We start from the raw sequence: 21,156 nt of genomic DNA on the forward strand, positions 1-21,156 counted from the left end.
ATCAATCTTGGCAGTGAAATTATGTTGTATTAGTATTGAGGTGTTTGGTTGTAGGCTGGCACAAATTCCACTGAGTACATGTGCGCAAAAGCCATATTGTGGGAGGCTTCCTAAAGATGCAAAAAGTCTTACCAAAGTAAAAATGAAATCTCAACAGAATCGATAGTTTCCCATTGCAAAAAGGAAGAAAGATATTCCAAGTGTGAATTAAGCTAGCCAGCCTCCCTGTCATTCCTTGGAGGTAAGATGGTCCAGACATGGCCCTTCAATGAAAATAAAATCACAGTGATTAGCAACATCTCTTAGAGACATCTTAATGACTCTCTCCCTTGCTCCTGTTTTTCCTCAAGTGAAGACTTTGAACGTCAACTTCTGGCAAGTTTAGCCAACACAAATGAACCTAATTTCTGATAATGTTTCATCAAAAAGTACAAATAAAAATGTGTTTGCAGAATTTTATGTTTGACCACAAACTGTATCTAATATGTATTTTTTTTAATCTCATTGGCCACTAGCAGCCATGACTTAATTAAACTCTCATTTAATAATTTAAGAAAAACGTTGGCACTTTAAAGTGCCTATTAGCCTACTTTGGTTATCTATGTTGGGGATACATATTTCATGGTCTATGGGAATATCACAGTTTGTGTCATAATTCGCTAAATGGCATATGCATAGTTGTGTATGCCTAAGACACTTTGCATCTATTATTATTATTTTTCCTATGCTTTTAGTATCGAGGGCTTTTGTGCACAACTTTCAGTTCCTACCAAATCACCTGGTTTAGGTCATGCGAATTCCACAATATAGTGTTGCAATGAAGATGCAGAGGCAATTCATGCAAACAGACCACACACTGACTGCGTCTGTTTTTCAGGTCACAGTCTACTGCAGAGATCCAAAACCTTGTGGTCCAAAAAGCAATCACAAATAGGAATATTTACCAGAGTAAATGGGGGTTCTCACATTCTCTCTATTAATAGTTTCCACATTAACACAACCATCTAATTTTGTCTTTCTCCTAAATTATCTATTTTGAATTGCAATAAATAATGTATGTGTGCTAATATTCTATTACTCTCTTAAAATATCCATTAATTCACAATAGATCACCATTCCTTTGAACACATGAGCAAAATTTATGGAAAATGGTTTGTGCAATCAGCAGGCATGACAGAATTCTACAGTTCTGGTACATCAGAACTGTCTCCCATATAGTGTTTCGTGCCTTACAAACTTTAAAATATAATTAGGAAAAGAAACTCTATTGATGAATTGTGCAAATCAATGAGAGGTACATATTGAGTCCTGACAAATGCAAAATAAATGGGAATATTAAAGCTTATTATGATATGTGCTGCCTTGTGATCATTTGTCCTCATCTGATTTAACTGTGTGACATACCAAGGGAATTGTGCTTAGAAATATCAAGTACATTTGAGCCAAAGTATAATTAAGCTGTCTTTAGAAATGCAAATTCAATCTCCAAATGTTTGCAAGCAAGCCTGGTTTCTCTTGCTAGACTGTGCTTTTGTACAATGACCATATTACAGTCCACTGATGACACAAGAAAACTAACTGCTGTGTCTCCTTGTTTCAGTGTCACACCAATTACATTCCCGTTTGTGGATCAAATGGAGACACTTACCAAAATGAATGCTACCTCCGAAGAGCTGCCTGTAAACAGCAGAGAGATATTACAATGTTGACACGTGGACCCTGTTATTCTGGTAAGCAATGTTATACTACATAGTTACTTAAATGTTCTAGTATTCAAGAACACATTGAACACGAAACTATCAAAGCACTTGCATTCATCAGAAATATCTTTCCATTTTTTATTTTTTGTACTGTTCCAAAGAGGTATACAAGGAAATTAGGAACATCTCTAACTGCCCATATATTTTTTATCTTTGCAATGTCTGAATTTTCTGATATTGTTTCAAGGCTGTATGTGATCAGACTGTTGACGCGTCTAAAACCATAGTCACCCAACATTTGAATTAAAATCCAATTAACATCAAAATAATTTACATACATGCAATGTCTGACAACTCAGGAAGATATGGAGCAGACATTTCTTGAGTAATGTTTTTGAAATTGTAAATTAAAGATGAGTTACGTATACTGAATCAAAATAACTTGCCAACCTACCAGAATGTAGAAGTAATGTTTCAAAATGGACTAGAGTTTGATCACTCTTTCTTTTTGGGATTAATCTTTCTCTGATGCACAGAGCCATAGGTAGACCTGATTGTTTTGCTTCTCGTGCCACCAATAGGGGTCCTATTTGGCTTTTGTAGGCTGAGGAGAATTAATCTCACACTGTCGTCTGGCTACATAATCTCCTTTTAACAATGACCGCTGGGTTGTAGAATGCGTTGTCCAATCCACTGAGAAAGGTCTATAATTATAGAGCTTTTCAGAAAGTTCTGAAGAATGACCACTTCTGGCGGAAAGGAACAAATAATGCAGTTTATTCAGGCTAAATAAGCCTCACAGTTAAGTCTCTGCTACATACCATGCCATAAAAAATGCAACTAAGCAACAGAGCATGTTTGTTAAAAACTGATCAGCAGACGTAAAGCATATGTTGTGTGTGTACCTGTTGTTAACCTATTGCCACACGCTTGATGAAAGGCAAGAGGTACTTCTTCTTCCAATGGAACGCAGATGTGCCATTTACAGATATTAGGGATTCTTGATGTTACACTTGGTTATAGTTGATGCACACAATGTGGAATAGTGGGGCATGGGGACTACCTCCTTTTGGTCTTGCCTCCTCTGTAAAGCGGTTAGTTGGCAGTCATTTTTCTGTGTACATGAGGTGCAATGCCCCACACCAGTTAAATGACATACAAAATGACATAGTGCATTGATAATGGTGATGTGGAGGGGAGAATATGGCTAGTTCCATCAAACATACAGCCCATCATACAGTACCCATGTAGACTATATATTGTTGATCATGAGCAACTATCAAACTCTAGGATTTTCTCTACACAACAGAACAGCCTCCCCGGTACAGATTTAGAGAAAAAGAAAAAAAAATACAGAGAATATTTTCATTGTTTAAAGAATAGGAATAGGTTTATTGAGCCAACAAACAGTAGAATCCTATCAGGGTTTCAGTATATTCAGAATTAATATGTGCTTGGCCAATTTGCATATTAATTAATTTAAATAGAGAACATTTGCATGTTTGTAGGTCATTCAGAAAATCTCAATGAATTTTCCTATTCATTAGCACAACGAGCCCAGCCCTAATCAGAAGCATCTCAGACATGAAATACTGTGCACAGAACAGTATTGAATGTCGGGACTAGTTTAGTCAGAATTACAGAAACCAGGATTTGATGAGAATAGAGGCACTTAATTGGGAGAGAAATAGACACCACATTGTGAGATTCATTTGGTACATGTTCACTTTTCACTTAATAATGCATTTTAGAAATACACAATAAAAATCTGTTAAATTACATTATTTACAATTTCCGTCAAAGGAAGAATGATTTATTTGCCCGGGCTCACAACGCCCTTGGCTGAATGTCAAGGGCATAGTTTGAATCCTGGACTTTGTTTTTTGCGGGCTCATTGAGCCAACAAATAGTAAAATATAGTTGGGTTTTCAGAATGACTGACAGATACCCTCCACTGAAATCCATTGTATATACACATTGACCTCTTGCATATTCTTTTTAGATATCCAGAATACCTGACTGGATTTTTCTGTACAATGACTCGACTGGTTTATAAAAAAATCAATAGAGTATACTGTTTCAATATTGGTTCAAGGCAATATATTAAATACCAAGAACCCAATCAGTCACTAGGAGCATCTGCTCATAGGAGCACAAGCCTATCCTCACCTGAATGTGCCATGCTTCATCACTGGGCCTTGCTTCTCATTGGGCTGCTGGGGAAAAGCCCAACGGGCCCCTTGAGGGGCCAGTTTGCCGAAGATCTTAATATTCGCCAAGAGGTCTGGGTGCATTGGTGAGCACAAGTAACTAAATTTGAAAATGTGGATGTTAGGGTGGATTAAAATTGGCTATAGATGCTTCCCTGTCTTTTTAATTGGGGATAGAAGAACTATGTCAAGGTTAAAAAGCATAAAGTGAGAAACCTCAGGAAATAATGTTGCTAGTCTCTTCTGATAACTAGCCATTCTATGGTACAAGATACATGTAGAGTTAACATAAATGGGATTCCTGGTCAACATTTTTTATGCCTCTTCTGTCCCTATGGATCAATTGCATTTCATCAGGACCTATAGAATCTCTAGGGATTGAGATCCTACCGTAATGGTGTGAAGACTGGGATCCCCACCTCTGTGAAGAACAACAAAAGAGTTTTGTTTTGTTTGCAAACTTACAATCTCTATGCGTAGGTTGTAGTTCAAGTACTAGTGACCGGGTCGCAAACGGCAAACATAACAGTTAATAAAATTTCTGTCAAGCACTTGAAGTGGTAATTCAGAATGCATTGAGAAACATGCTTGATCTGTGCCGGGTGACAACACAATTCTGTAATGGAGAAATATGAATGACACACATGCATTAAACATGCTCTAAGAAATCATGGAAGCAAACATGCCAGTGCGGTAAGGAACAATGCCTAAACCTTACCCTCCTCTATTAAGGACTACTTGTGACAGGTGGACACGGAGGTTCTTGTAATCAGACAAAAATGATCTCAAAGTGAGCAAGGCTTTCTCCCTTGTCACTGCAAAACACAAATGTTAAATCAGACTTGGTTGAGGTTTAAGGACAGAGTAATGTTCAAGCCAGGTTTTCTGTTTAAATCTCTTATTCTTGTACTGTACAAAACCTGGACAACATGTGTTTCACGACATCATGGTCGCTTCATCAGGGCCAATATGTTAATTAAGGCTCTAATAGTTAAACAGTTTCAGAATTAATGACACTTCGTTTACTTTGTTTTTGCTCAGTAAGAGAATAAAAATTTGAACAGAAAACCTGTCTTGAACCTTTACTCTGTCCTTAGACCTCAAATCATGTTTGACCTCCTCTATTAAAGAATCAGGCCCTTGGAGTACATGGATAAACGATTCTCTGGATTTCAGGGCAATCGTTAATAAAAATTGTTAATAAAAATGCTCCTGCCAGTTTCAGGATTTCTGACAATGAGAGCAATTGTTAATAGAAGATGATCTCGCCTGCATGTGTATAGTCAACATGACTACCAGTAAAGGGCACTTACTCTCTGAAGTTGGGGTGTCAGCTGATTCACCTACCCCTCGTCCACGACCCCAGAAGTACATAGCAGGGCGGGGGACCCCTCAATTATACCCATCATCCAAAGGTCAAAGGTAGGGTCAGGCATATGTCGCTCATATGCTAGGCAACACTGGCATGAGATGGAAATTTTTCCCACAAGTAGACTAAGGAGGAAAGATACACTTGTAATACTGAAAAATGCTCAAAGGACGTGTATTGAGATTGCAACCACATCTGGCACTATCTTCAAAAGGATACTATTATTATGGATCCAGATGAACCACATTTTTGAAAATATGTAGAAATGTAAGAGATGGTTGTGTGATTAACCCAAAATTGTAATAAATGTATGTGTAGTCCGTCAAGATGTATAAAATTATTTTTATTCAGCTGAGAGAAACTGTCAGCAGAGAATTGTAAAATAACAAAAAAGACAGAAAAAAACAAAAAATGCAGAAGAGCATTACCTAACTACTTGATGGGCAATGCTCTTTCAAAGTATGCCTGCGGGAATGGTGAGAGTTCTCATGCCTAGGTGGTCCCCTCCAATTGTAATTTCTACTTCATCCTTCTGAACCAGAACTTTCATCTGAGGATCTAGATTGCGCATCCTTTTGATAGTGTTCTTTAGTGTAGGAAAATACTTTTTCTCTACTAAATCTTTTAATGTCTTTCTGTAATTTCATGATTTTTTGCTCTGTCAGAAACTCCTTACTTTCACGAATCTCCACATTTACCTCTGCCAATTGTGTTTTGTACAAGGTTCTATGTACTGATTTGGGGTGCACTCTCTACCATGGTAATCTTGATTGATATGGTGTCTGCTAGTCTTTTAAATGTATTAATGATTAAGAGCAGTCAGTCTCTGGAGCAATTCCACGCTATCTGTGAACATTCTTTTCTGAACATTAAGTCAACCCAAAATATGCTTGGTTCATCGGTTACCAATAGACCATTCGGGCCACATTAGCTCATAGATATTCAACTGGTTTAAACCGTGTCCTCAAGATCCACTTTAAGAAGACATTTCATTCCACAAACCACTGACAGATTCAACTTTTGCCTTGGACCTGGGCACTTAAGAATTAAGCACTGAAGTGCCCAGGGCCAGTGTCAATCAATGACACCTCGTCACAGAGTAGGTTGGCATCAGCAAGGCTCACTTAACCTATCCCACTCTGTGAAGTATGAGGGGCTGTTGCCTCCCCTCATTGGCTTACCTAAGGTCAGCCAATTAGAGAAGGCAGCTGAGGCTTTCCTCTCGGGGAACAAAATATTTTATAGGCATGAAGCTTTGTCATTCGCCCCTTGTAAGTTGTCTTAGTGCGACAGAGTCTTACCAGGTTTTTGGCTATGGTATTTAATACTTTCCTCTGCAATCAATCAATCAATCAATCAATATTTGCTGTATTTGATTCAAGTATTAAATCATAAAAGCACAAGAAATATCATTCAACATTTAAAAATAAGCATTCATAATTAAAAATGTTATCAAGCTAAAAACTGATTAAAGTCCATTACAATTACCGTAGATATGAAATAACAGACAGATTTCAAAGTGTTAGCCGCATGCTCAGGTAGTAACAAAATCATCATGTGAATCAGTTAGTTTCAACAAGAGTTGGACCTTGCATCAATGACCTTGTTCTGACCACCCCTTTCAGATATTTTACAATGTGACTAGTGACATTTTTATCCGCTAGAGTTTGAAGCCTTATAAATGCGGGTCGACATTGCCTCAAGCCTAGCATCTTCAAATAAGGCTCAATCCATCTTCTCCTAAGTACAGTATAAATTTTACAAAAAAACATAATGTGGATTGTCGACTGTTTAGATACATTGTCACAAGGACAGGGGCAGGGAGAACGTGACCAGTCGTTTAATTGGGGAAATGTAACCAGGTTGTGAAAGTTGACTAAACGTAGCTGCATCAGTAAGAACCTATCATAATTACTTAGGGTACACAATAAATACAGTTGTATCCCTGTTTGATTCAAAAGTAATTGATTGGCTCTGACTGTCTGTTTCATAATGTTAGAAGACAGCCTGATTGACTCCAAATGATTTAAACATAATGTTTTTAAGTCATTCCTCGAGATATGAAGCATGGAGTCAGGATTGTCAAACAACTAAATGTGGTCAAGGTCACCAAAAAATGTTTTAATATATGCGAGCCAGGGGATGTAATTTACCTGCTGCAGTTTCAAACAATCTAAAATCACTTCTCGATTTAGGCCTGTAGACACACCTGTCCCGACCTTATGCCATAATAAAATCGGCTGGATTTTAATAAGGTCAGACAGGTATGGCAAGCTCAATTCGGCACAGATGTAAGTAGCTGTGCTATCAGGAACAGCCAGGAGGTATCTCAGAAAACTATTTTCAACTTGTTGGAGTGGCTCCACATCTACATGGCTCCAAATGCCAGCCCCATACAAGGCAACAGAGATACATTTGGCTTTATATATTACCAGGAGGTCATCAATAGGGCGCTTGCCCAACCTACTTGCAACATTAATAAGAGCACCTGTAGCTTTAGCAAAAAGTAATTTTCTGCAATTGACAGCTTTTGCCCACAAACCCCTATTGTCAAAAACAACCCCCAGAGAAGAAAAATGAAGTACAAAATCAAGTTTCCCGCTATGTATGAAAATATTGCAGCACTTTACACTGGGCTTACTACATTTCATGACAAAGGTTTTTGAGATGTTAACTTTAAGGTCCAGGCTTGACATATTAGATACGAAACTCATCACTATTTTTTGCAGGCCGTTCGGGGTTCAGGCTAACAGGACTGCATCATCGGCCTATAATAATACGCCAATTGTCCTGATACCTTGACATTCCTGTGCTAAAAAGTCTCCAAAGCTGTTTATATAGAGGGTAAAAAGGAATGATGCGAGCTCACACCCTTGCCTTACCCCCTTTCCAATGGGAAAACTATAACTAAGCTCTTCTGTTCTGCCGTAACGAACCCTAGCCAAGGCCTCTAGATAGGATTGTTTTAAGAAATTAACTAATTGACCTTCCACCCCCATTTCCTCTAGAATTTTCCAAAGCTTTGGGTGATTGAAACAATCAAACGCTGAGCTCAAGTCAGCAAAACTCATATACGGACTTCCTTTTTTTGCTTGGACATATTTTCCTATAATGATGCTCAGATTCTGGCTTTGTTCTATTGTGTCCAGACCAGTGCGAAATCCGTACCTGTATCCTCAGCCCACGTCTGCAATCTATTTAAGACCACACGCCCGGCAACCTTTACTAGGGAGACCAACAATGAAATGGGGTGGTAGCAAGCTGGGTCATTGCGATCACCTTTCTTAAAGATGGGAACAAGGGTGGACTCTGTCCAGGTCGAAGTAAAACCTTGAACACTGCATGCCCTTAGGACCAATGTTAAAAATGGACCCCACAACTTAGGGCATGGTTTGAAAAGGTCCATGGGTACACAATCTGGGCCCGGAGCTTTGTTACCAGCACTAGCATTTATAGCCTCAATCACCTCATCCACCTCAAAATCGAGGCGGATGGGGAGATGGCTACAAGGGCCCAAACCAGGGCCCACACCAATGGCGGGAACAGAGCCACTGCCATATAGTTTAGAAAAATGGGACACTCATTGATCCCCCTCAATTGTATTTTCAAAAGTAGGGGAGGGTTTGGGGGCCAAGAACAGTGCATTCACGGCCTTCCAAAAGCCTTTCATGTCCTTTAAGACGTAGGCTTGCCGAAGTGCCTGCCACAATTCAGTTTGAATGGCCTCTTTACGTACTTTAAGGGATGTTTTATATGCCAGCCTTGCCCATTTTATTTCATCCCGATCTCTAGTCGGCTTATGCAAGGCCGATATCAGGGCAGCGTGCGACTTACTACACTGAGTGTCAAACCAAAGCGACCTTCTATTGGAGGTGCTTTTTGATTTTGTCATTAGGTTTGTTTCAATAGTCTTTGGGATGTTTTAAAAGGAATTACGGATATCTACATCCGCTGCCCTCTCATCTAGGCAGGTCTGAAACTCTAGATCATAATTGGCTAGAAGTGTTTTGGTTAATTGGAAGGTATCCACTCCCTCCCATCTAATGGAGTATCCGTTAGTCCTATTTATAGCAATGTCTATTCGTGGCTCTGTAGGTAAGTGTTCAAGGGATACCGCCTTAGTCGGCAAGTCTAACGTAAAACTGATCAGAAAATGATCACTAAAAGCTACTGAGTGGGTTTTAAAGTTAGAAATTCTATCCGCATATCTATTTGGAATTAGAAAAAAGTCTATAGTTGAGGACAACCCACGACCATTAAATGTACTACTAAAGAGTCGGCTTATGCAAGGCCGATATCAGGGCAGCGTGAGGCGGTGAGCACAAATCATTAACAAAGCCTAAATCCAAGGAATATTTAACCGTATTTAGCATTTCTCCAGTAAGTGAATGTGAGAAATGGGAGATGTCTATATCATCATCATGTGAGAGTCCACAATGTCCACCATACGCTTGACTACAAGGATTCACATTAAAGTCACCTCCCCAAATTACACAAAGTTCTTTAGATATATTCCTTTGGATGGCCGACAAGTCCACCAGAAACTGCCTGATAACTTTGTTCATTTCTGTAACAGGAATATTGTTATAAAAATTAATAAGAACAATACAATATTGTTAATCGATGTACAATTTTAAAATTTGATAGAAAATATTGGATGCCACAATAGCCACCTCTCTGCAATCATTCAAACAGAGCCTGAGAAATATTGCCTTATATTTTTCACCTACATTTTTGTTCATAGGTCATATATTCTGCTTGTTTGTTCATAAGGAGGATACGGGTTGTGCACATAGTCACTACTGTAGAGGTTATTTCTGAACTCTCTTACCATTTGCTTTCAGGATTTGTGTCCAGTACTTCCTTTTTCCATTTAAAGGCAGGAGAGTTAAGAGAAGAAAAATAATGTGACATTCAATATTCTTAGTGCTTTTAAAAAAATAGTTTTCAAACTTTCAGTTAGGTTCCCCAAAGTTCCCACCTGTCTGGAAGAAGAAAGAGGGGTTGCCAAGGGTATGTTATGTTCTCCTTGCTGTTCTCCATTGAATGTTACTTAAAACAATATTGTCGTTGTCCTATTGCTTTTTTTGGGAACCTGCCCAAGATTGGCCTTCAGAGGAAATGTTCCTCCATTAGTTGATCCGGGGGCATCCTATATCCAGGAGGCCACTCCTCCTTTACATAGAGAACCGGCCCCTTCATCTTGGCATGTTGTTTTACCTGACATGGTGTCCATGATGTAGATATGCTGCAGGCCCGACCCATATCCTTTGATTTCCTGAAGGAAGTATCATGTGTTTCCTTGTCCTATTATCTACTAATAAATAACTATCTACAGAAACTGACATGAATCCATGTTGGTGTACCAGTAATATCTCAGCCTTGCAGAGTACTCCGCTGGTTCGGGGGACTGCAATGTCCAGATATGTGTCTGTCCGCCAGCAGGGCTGATTTGTGGATGCTGGTTGCCTAATTATGTGTGCATCGAAATTCAGAATTGTTGACCCCCGTCCCTTCCTCTCAGAGTTACCCTATTGCCCGTGAGAGTCAACCTAAGGGAAAGGTATGAGGGGGAATTTAGGACCATGGGTGGCTCAGATTCCCATTCTGCCGTGGGAAAGCAGATTGCACTGCAAAGCAGCATAGCTTTCTGTTTAAACCTACTTATATTTTTATGTGTGCTTGAGACATGACGTGGTTGTATATTTAGTGTGGCTGCACTACATTTTTTAGATTTGCTCATCAGTTGGAATTTGTTTCAACACATTGTATTGAGGATATTTAGCACATGGAAACATTTATAATTATGGGGAATTTGTAATTACAGTGTGTTTGATGGAAGTGGAAATGAAACATTTGAGTATTTAGCTCATCATTTTCTAAGGACTCAATTATGCTGCATCATACATCACTTGAATTATTGCTGTTTTTACTCGAATCAGAATTTTTGGTAGTGTTTCTGCATTGGTTTATGAGAGAAGATCAATGTGTTTGTCTTTATTTGATGTTCTTCTGTCGTGGTGAGGGTGGAAAGTATAAAATGAATAGGAGCTTATTTTCTGACCCTTTAAACACATTTATATTTCAGAAGGATCCACAATTGGAAGGTTATGAGGTAGAAACTCTAACACAATGAGATGAAGAGGTTACTGAGATGTGTTTCCTAACTAGGCATTGCATTTTATTGATTTTCCATTTATTTACGTAGGTTTGTGCAGCACACTTAACTTATCAGCTCCTCATCTTTCACCCACTACATCAGGCTGGTTGGTAGGTGGGTGGTAGTACCACAGAACCGTAGGACCCATAGGAAGGTACCTGGTGAGAGTTGGAAAACAACAGGTGTTCCTGCATCCCTCTTTCAACCTTTAGAAGCTCTACTTCAAATCTTAGTTGGATTGGGAGGGAGCTCCAGAGTACAGATAATCTCTAGGTTGAGGGATGTGAACCATAGGTATTTTCTGATCTGGTAGTCTTGGAAAATCTTGTCAAGATAGTGCAAAGTACGTTCATGCTGTGATTTGAGTAATGTGGTGAAAATATGGTAGCACGTGATAACATACTTTTCTAAAACATCTTTTGCAAAAATACTTTACAAACATAATTTTTACAATACCATAATTTTCACAGTGACTAGCTTTTTCTTTCATTGTTCTTTTCTTTTTAGGTTGCTTATCCCCAAATGTTTTTGTTTAATTAGCCCTAATGAATTAACCCATAGGTGTTGAAACGTCGATTTAGTGCCTTAATATGGACTGCATCATGTATTTCAATACCCATCACATATATTTGGAAATATTTTCCAGTTAAGAAATGATTTCATGATTGGTGCTCCCGTAACTATTATTTAATATCCTACCAACTGACGATAGAAGTCCCGAGAATAGAATTGTTATTATTCTACCTTTCCGCAAGTTGGGTAATCCACTCTTTTATGATCACTTAATGATGGTCTTAAATTCATAGTCCTGCTATGTTGATAACGACAAAAATTTGTTTACCCATTGTCTGAGGAATTTTGGTTCAATCACTTTACTTCCACCCTATTGTAAAAACCTAATGTGTAGAAGTAAAATCTAGCAGAGCGTAAGCCTAAATTGAGGACTATGTTATTTCCTTCATGATAAGATCTGGTCATCTTTTAGGAATGTTTTATAACTAATGTATGTATTTATTTATTTATTATATTCACTATGCACTTTCCATTTATGGATTCTTGTTTACTGTCCAGTCCATTGCCCTTATCATATGAATAGTCGTCCCTTACTTCAGGCTTGTGAATTTCTGTATTTTTATTCTTTTTTTAACTTGTACTCATTGATGTACTATTATTTAAAATATGTAACTTTACCATGAGATCATTTTATATTTTTAATTATCTTGTATGTATTTTGATTGCACTTTTGAGGTCACATTGACCGAAATAAAGTTGTTGATGATGATGATGATTTCATGATTTGTTTCTTAATTCTTCCTATTCCTTTTTGTTTCATGCCTTTTTAATAACTGAGTTTCACCAATTTTGCACTGCGCCTTCACACGTTTTGTACTCTGGTATTATAATTCACTGTTATTTGATTTATAAATTGATATGTATTTATTTAACCTTTGATGTGTGCATTTATTTGTATTGGTCACCCCCTGGCTTACATTTCTCTTTCCTTCGTCCAGAGTGAACCAACTGAAAATTTGTAGCTACCAAGGTTCTTAGGGTTATTGGGTTGACCCCATTGATTGCAACAGAGATGGCGTTGAGGTTTGGTTGATTCGTTTTTCTAACACCTTGGCTAGGTGTGATAGGAAGGAGATCTGTAGTTGGATAGAGTGGATGACTTTTTAAGCAGGGATGTGATGGTGGTTTGTTTCCAGGTGTCCGGGAATGTGGCTGAGCTGACGGAGGTGTCCAGGATGGGTGTTAGTGTTTTGCTGATTAGTAGGAGTCCTTTGGTGAATGTGTGGTATGGAGAAGGATTAGATAGTGTCCCCGAGTGGATGATCTTCATGGTAGCAGTGGTTTTGATGACCACATGGTCAGGATTACCTCTTTGGCCATGAATGAAAGTTGAGTTGGGACAGTGACAGGGTCTGGTTGAAGGTCGAAGTAGCTGTATATAGAGGAGATTTTGTTACAGAAGTATTCCGAGAGCTTGTTGCAAAGGTTTTGCACAGGGGTGCTGTTGCTGAAGCCAGAAGGGGAAGCGGTGAAAACTTTGATGATAGGAAAGATTTCCTTGCTGCTGTTTGTGCCGGTGGTGAAGAGAACTGCAAGAGCTGTGCATTTGTTGTTCAGTATCTGTTTGTGGTAGCATCATATGGTGGTATTGAAGATGTGTTTATCAGTGGTGTCTTAACTTGTTCTCCGTTTGAGCTCCAGTTGCTTGCAGTTGCTGCTCCTCTGTGTACCTTGCTGCTGTTTGCGCTGGCATCAATACAGTCTGCAGGAGCTGTGCTCTTGCTGTTAAGTTATATGTTGGTGGTAGCATCTTAGGGCAGATTTGAAGATGTCTTTATCTGTAGTAGCTTGACTTGTTCTCCATTTATGCTCCAATTGCTTGCAGTGGCATTGTTAGCCTGAGTCCCTCTGTGTACCAGCTAGCCTGTGGGTGGTCCGATTCTTGCCACTGGGTTGAGCTTGTGGGGAGCTTGATGTAAGCACTGATCCAGCTTTGGAGGTTCTTGATAGCTTTCGGCAAGCTGCTGGTGTGCTCGGGCCGGTGTGTGAAGAGGGCAGAAGCCTAGTCTTTTCTATGAGGCTTTACCAGCTGTGACAGATGGGACTGGTGGTGGTAGGTCTGTAGTGGTGTGAGATGTATGATGAAACAGATGAGGGTGTGGTCTGACCATGTCCTTTTACTGGCTTGACGACTTTAATATTGTTGATTGAGGAGAAAATTGGGTCCAACAGATGTCCAGTGATGTGGGTGGGTACAGTAATGTGCTGGGTGACTCAGATTTCTGAGGTTTTCTAGGAGGTCTGTAGATGTCTTGCTGACACATACACAATCCTAATATCCAATTTCAAATCATTCACTCTCCTTTCTTACAACATGTAACTAACAAATGACCACAGTAGTGAAACCAGTGTCATGGCAAGAATCCAAACTAATGATGAAAGAATGGTTCTCCCACCCAGTTCAGGGTTCTTTTGTTCAAGTCAAGGTATTCAAATATGATGGTGTAATAACCAGTAGGAATAGTACCAACAGTAACCATTTTTATGAGCTTCACATGTTATACGCATTGACCTTATCTAAATATTTGTAAGACATTTTGTGCTATACTATATTTGCAGTGTTCTTTTTCATGGTGCCTATCCTCCAATAGTTCACCCAGATTGGTCAGTATACATTCTAGCAGGTTCATGATCCAACAATGTAGATCTCTGTAAGAAGCTGACTTGTAGCTTCAAAAGGAAATGATAGTGTTCCTCTATATTGATTAAACGTCTTGTGACTTGACACACAATACATGATGAAAGAATGCACTGTTGCTACAATACTGACCCAATAACAGGCATCAACTGCAATCTTTCCCTTCTTCAAAATCAACTCCTTTGAACTTTCTATTTGAGTAGCCTTTTCAGAGGAAGGAAGCCCCTGCAGCTGTTGTTCACCTCGCCTTTCAAACCTACGCAGGACAGGAGGCAGCATCCTTTGAATTTCTCCTTGATTCTTTTCGATCTTTCTTTCCCATAGTTTAGAATTAACTTGCATCAGCAATTTTGCGAATCCAGTCAGCATATTAGAGCAATTCTTCTGTACCAGCTTATCCTTTATCTCTTTGCAAAGCATCTTTGAAAAGAAGGCTAATCTGTGTTCTATTGGTGGAAAAAGTCATTTTACCTAATTGCTTAAAGTGCATGATATCTGGTGGACAGAAGTTCACTCAGAGTGTGGTCAGTAGTAGTCTTCACAGGTGGTTCAAACATATTTCTAAACTGGGCCAAAGGGATAGTAGCATAATTATTCAGACGGTGGTCATTAGCAGTGAACATAATGGAGGCCATAGCAAGGCTGCTCTTATTAAGCTAATTATCACATAAGCTACCTTGTATGATCCATATAAAACAGAACTGGACAGAACCAGGAGGGCACTGAGAAACTTCTTTACTTTTAATGCATACCCATTGGATTTAGAGCCCATCAGGCCCTGCCAATGGGGAGAACAAATAAGTTCAAGTTCAGGCATTTATAAAGCGCACTACTCACCCAGAGGGTCTCAAGGCGCTAGAGGGAGGGGTTCACTGTTTATCGAATAGCCAAGTTTTCAGTTCTTTTCTGAAGGAGATGTGATTCTGAGTAAGGCGGAGGTGGGTGGGGAGTGAGTTCCAGGTCTTGGCAGCCAGGAAGGAGAAGGATCTGCCACCCATGGTGGTTTTTCGGATGCACGGGACTGCGGCGAGGGCTTGATTGGATGATCTTAGTTGGCGGGTAGGATAGTAAAAGGACAGTCGGGTGTTGAGGCATTCGGGTCCTAGATTATAAAGGGCCTTGTGTGCGTGGGTAAGAAGGCGGAAAGTAATTCTTTTGATGACGGGAAGCCAGTGGAGGTTTTTTAAGTGACCGGTGATGTGCTTTTGGCGCGGGATGTCTAATATGAGTCTCGCTGATGCGTTTTGGATGCGCTGGAGCTTTTTCTGCAATTTTGTTGTAATTCCGGCGTAGAGAGTGTTGCCATAGTCCAGTCGACTCGTGACCAGTGCATGGGTGACAGTCTTTCTTGTTTCGAGGGGGATCCAGCGGAAGATCTTTTTGAGAATGCGAAGGACGTTGAAGCAGGAGGACGATACGGCGTCGACTTGTCTGGACATTGAGAGAGAGGAGTCTAGAATGAAGCCAAGGTTATGTGCATGGTCCGTGGGTGTGGGCGCTGATCCCAAAGCGGAAGGCCACCAGGAGTCGTCCCAAGCTGAGGGGGAGGACCCAAGGATGAGCACCTCCGTTTTGTCTGAGTTGAGTTTTAAGCGGCTCTGTTTCATCCATTCGGCTACTTCTTTCATACCTTCGTGAAGGTTGTTTTTGGCGGTGTTGGGGTCTTTGGTGAGGGAAAGGATTAGCTGGGTGTCGTCGGCGTAGGAGATGATGTTGAGGTTGTGTTGACGTGCGATGGAGGCGAGGGGACTCATGTAGACGTTGAAGAGGGTGGGACTGAGTGAGGAGCCTTGAGGTACGCCGCAGATGACTTCGGTGGGCTCTGAGTAGAAAGGGGGGAGTCGGACTCTCTGTGTTCTCCCGGCTAGGAACGAGATGATCCAGTCCAAGGCTTTTCCTTGTATGCCGATGTTGTTGAGGCGTTGTATGAGGGTGTTGTGACAGACAGTGTCGAAGGCGGCGGAGAGGTCGAGTAGAATGAGGGCCACTGTTTCACCGTTGTCCAGGAGTGCTCGGATGTCGTCAGTCGCCGCAATGAGGGCGGTCTCGGTGCTGTGTTTAGCTCGAAAGCCGTTCTGTGAAGGATCCAGGGAGTTGTTGGATTCAAGGAAGGCTGCGAGTTGGCTGTTGACGGCTTTCTCGATGACTTTGGCCGGGAAAGGGAGGAGGGAAATGGGTCGGTAGTTTTTCAGTTCTGAGGGGTCTGCTGTCGGTTTTTTCAGAAGGGCGCTGAGTTCGGCGTGTTTCCATATTTCTGGAAAGGTGGCGGAGTTGAAGGAGCAGTTGATGACATCGCGGAGTTGGGGAGCGATGATGGAGTCAGCTTTGTTGAAGATGTAGTGGGGACAGGGGTCGGAAGGTGATCCAGAGTGGATTGAGTTCATGAGGCGAATGGTATCTTCAATGGTGATTGTGTTCCAGGAGTTGAGGTAGTTAGTTGGAGGGGTGGGATCAGAAGGGGGTGGGGTGAGTTGGTCATTGGGAGTATTCTTGAAGCTGTTGTGGATGTCGGCAATTTTGTTGTAGAAGAAGGAGGATAGCGCATTGCAGAGGTCTTGGGAGTTAGTGATGTCGTTGGATGCTGCGGGAGGGTTGGTGAATTCTTTGACGATATTGAAGAGTTCCTTGCTGTTATGAGAATTGTTGTCGAGACGGTCCTTAAATGCTGATTTCTTGGCGGATCGAATCAGTTGGTGGTGTTTGCGGGTGGCTGTCTTGAGGGAGGCCATGTTGTCTGGGGTTGGTTCTTTTCTCCAATTCTTCTCCAGGGTGCGGCATGTCTTCTTGGATTTTTTAAGGTCATCATTGAACCAGGGAGCCTTTTTGCTGAATGATTTCAACTGGTTTTCAATAGATGCTGTCTATGTGCAGCCTTCTAATCCTGCAACTAGTATTCCAAATGTATTGTTGTTTTATAATGCCCAAAGGACCAGACACTTTTTAATACTGGTATGCGGAAGTAGGAGTGTGGACTCAGTTAAACGTTTTCTCTTCATCCAGTACAACACCCATAACAAATTCTACCTAACAAATTTTACGGAGTTTTATATAGCGTGAACTTGACAATAAGGTATTGGGTATCAGAGCGATTTACATAGCACCAGTTGCGTTACATGAGGACACATTCATTTTTTGTTAGGCACGGGGAGATTACGTGATTTGACCAGAATCACAGGATGTTCGGCGTCGTTGTCGAGACTCAAACCCAGTTCCCCAGATTTGAGTACAACCGCCCTAGACGTTAGGCCAACTCCTCTCCCCATATGTTTGTTAGATTGCGTGTTTTGATTGCATAATGCAAATTACCTTATTGCAGCCAAATGAATCATCAATTGAGAACATAGTAACGTTTTTTGACAGTCATTGCTTTTTTGTCTTGGTTGAACAGAAAAGTCAGACAGATGTTCTAGTCATGCTAGCACTATTCAATAGTTTTACTGTCAACCTTTGGTACCTCCTAGATTATTCTTTCGGTAATAGACAAGCCAACTTATGTTTTACTCTTGTAGGTAGGTATCCTTAGAGCTTTCTCAAGGTTGTATGGTGTTTAGAAAATCAGGAAAGGAACTCTTTATCAGCATCAGTAAAACCACCAGTTCACAAAAGAAGGACAATGATGCATTTTATGGATCCCACCTAGAGGACATTGAGGATAAATATCAGAGATCAGCAAATGAACTTCTGTTTTTTTTGCTTATGTTGCGTGAATATGGCGTTAGCCTAAGATAATATTGCCTAATATTATTTACTGCATAAGAACCAAGAAATATATCAGCTGGCCAGATAGCTTTCCACCAGTTAGTTTAACCTGCGTTTATTGTTCACTTAAGATGTGTGCATGTTTTTGTGCAATTACCTGACCATGAAAAAAGTAAAGCAATATTTACTGAATATTTTCCTCTGTTTAGCCACATCTTTGACTTCACCACCCCACTCGCTGTTCCCAGGGCATTTAGGATTAAAGTTCTACAATTTTTATCAGTCACACAAAACACCTTGGGTCTGAACAAATAGAGTAGGCGTGAGTGGTGAAATAGAATGAAAGTATGTCAACAGGTATAGGTAGCAGCCACCTCAGTTAGAGAGGAGAAAGTCTCTTGTCAGTACCCATCATTCACAAATTGTGAGATTTCATCATTTGGGACTGGCCTCCTCTCGCTCAGACATCCAGTCTTGGTGATTGACTGAGATATCTTAAGCTCGTTGAAAGACTAGAGGATGGCTGTTGACTCAACAAAGTCTACCAAAAAGCCCATAGGCACAAATTCATGCTATGTGAAGAGGGTCAGAAAGATGTGCAGCGCTAAATTATACGAAAAGGAGTGTGTTAAAAATAACTAGGGGAACTCAATTCACATTTTATTCTTAGAGATCCCTTGTCATACTTAAAAAGCAGTCTATTAACATTCAAAATGATCAAATGTTAGACAATGATATAGGTCGACATGTTTCTGCCCTCCCAGGGATCTAGACGTATCGGGGCATTCCTCAGGACCAAAGAAGCAAAAAAAATTATTTTAGAGCTGCTGCCAGTAAAGACCTGCGGTCTTTACTCAACGTCCGCCCGGGGTACCAACGGACAGAGCGGGGCCCCCTTCCCTGAGTAATCACCAGGTTGAGGTGAGGGTGATACCCAATCCCTATGGGTAACCGATAGTTTCCTCTACTACTACTGGACATTACCGGTGGAGTATAAGAATTGTTATTTTTGACAAGTTTCACTGTATTATAATTTTTCACTATTTTTGTTATTGGCAGCAGCTCTAAAAATATGTTTTTGCTTCTTTGGTCCTGAGGAATGCCCTGATACGTCTACATCCCTGGGAGGGCAGAAACATGTCGACCTATATCATTGTCTAACATTTGATCATTTTGAATGTTAGTATACTGCTTTTTAAGTATGACAAGGGATCTCTAAGAATAAAATGTGAATTGAGTTCCCCTAGTTATTTTTAACACACTCCTTTTCGTATAATTTAGCGCTGCACATCTTTTTGACCCTCTTCACATAGCATGAATTTGTGCCTATGGGCTTTTTGGTAGACTTTGTTGAGTCAACAGCCATCCTCTAGTCTTTCAACAAGCTTAAGATATCTCAGTCAATCACCAAGACTGGATGTCTGAGCGAGAGGAGGCCAGTCCCAAATGATGAAATCTCACAATTTGTGAATGATGGGTACTGACAAGAGACTTTCTCCTCTCTAACTGAGGTGGCTGCTACCTATACCTGTTGACATACTTTCATTCTATTTCACCACTCACGCCTACTCTATTTGTTCAGACCCAAGGTGTTTTGTGTGACTTGTATTTCTGATAGGGGATGTACACCTTGCAGGTCTTTAAATAACTCCCTGAGACCTCCCATAATGTTTTGTTTTTTGTTTTTACAATTTTTATCCACTTCACTTGTTTCATATAAATGTAGAAAGCCTGGAAACATGCCTAACAAACAAGGTTGTACTTCCAGGCCATCTTCATTTACAAGTCCTTGCAGAAGCTTTTACGGCCCTCAGGGAGTGCAATCATGGACCACCAAGGGAACGTGCCCCACAGTTTGAAGGCGTGTGATTTAGAGTGTGAATGAAGAGCCTAACAGTCCACCAACATCCCTCTTAGATAAGGTTGTCTGTTAAATATTAACTACAGAACATCGTGCTACCAACATATTGTTGCCAAAATATCAAGAAGGTAAGTGCCTACAGGTGAACATAGATTTACTGTTTTAAACTCCACATCTACGTACCTTGATAATCTATATTATCTATACATGTGGAGTTAAGAAAAGCAAACCAAAACTTATCTGTTACTGCTTACCTGGTTGATATTTTGGCCCTCGATATTCTGAGGTTGGTATTTAGGTACAATACCCGTAGATATTACCATGATGGTTCTGAAGTTATCCAGAACGCAACAATCCAGATCAATCTAAGGAAATGAAACATATTTATACTGAATATCTTTATGCTTAAGAAGTTTCCTGGGTACATTAAAAACATTAACCCGAGCTAAACTCTGCAAATTAGGCCTTATTAACTCAGATAAATGTTGGAATTGCTGCTCAGAAGTTAGCGATCTGGAACACATGATCTTTTACTGTCCCTTGATTTGATCATACTGGGAAGACATTAACAAAACTATTAATAACACCTTCCACTGCAGGGTGTCTCTGGATCCAGTTTTAATCTCCTAAGGCCCCTGAGCCCTCTCCAATCCCCCACCACTCAACACAATGGAACTACTATTATTGGACTTGTTGCTCACACTGGGTGTCAAAACAATTCTTTGCGACTGAAAAGATTTCAAATCCGTATCTTACCTCACTTGATGGGCCTGAGTTTGCTTCCTGAGGAGTGCAGACACCATCTTCAACCAAAATTTTGATCATAAGTCAAGACTACTTTGGTCACCAATAAACTCCCTCATCTGAACAATCCCCACCTAACTAAACACCTTGTCCGAGTTCTAGGATATCCCCTCCCCCTCTCCTCTCCTCCCCCTCCAATCCT

The 21,156-nt window shown here is 40.4% G+C and overlaps 1 protein-coding gene across 1 annotated transcript in view; it reads left to right on the top strand.

The window, feature by feature from the left end:
• The window catches only part of TMEFF1 (transmembrane protein with EGF like and two follistatin like domains 1), a 579,610-nt gene that overhangs the window by 314,840 nt on the left and 243,614 nt on the right, over positions 1-21,156 (top strand). Inside the window, exon 3 of the mRNA XM_078687711.1 lies at positions 1,601-1,730. Coding sequence (XP_078543837.1) covers positions 1,601-1,730 — 130 coding nt within the window. The remainder of the gene's footprint in view (positions 1-1,600; positions 1,731-21,156) is intronic.

Source organism: Lissotriton helveticus, chromosome 4_1, assembly GCF_964261635.1.
Source record: "Lissotriton helveticus chromosome 4_1, aLisHel1.1, whole genome shotgun sequence".
NCBI lineage: Eukaryota > Metazoa > Chordata > Amphibia > Caudata > Salamandridae > Lissotriton > Lissotriton helveticus.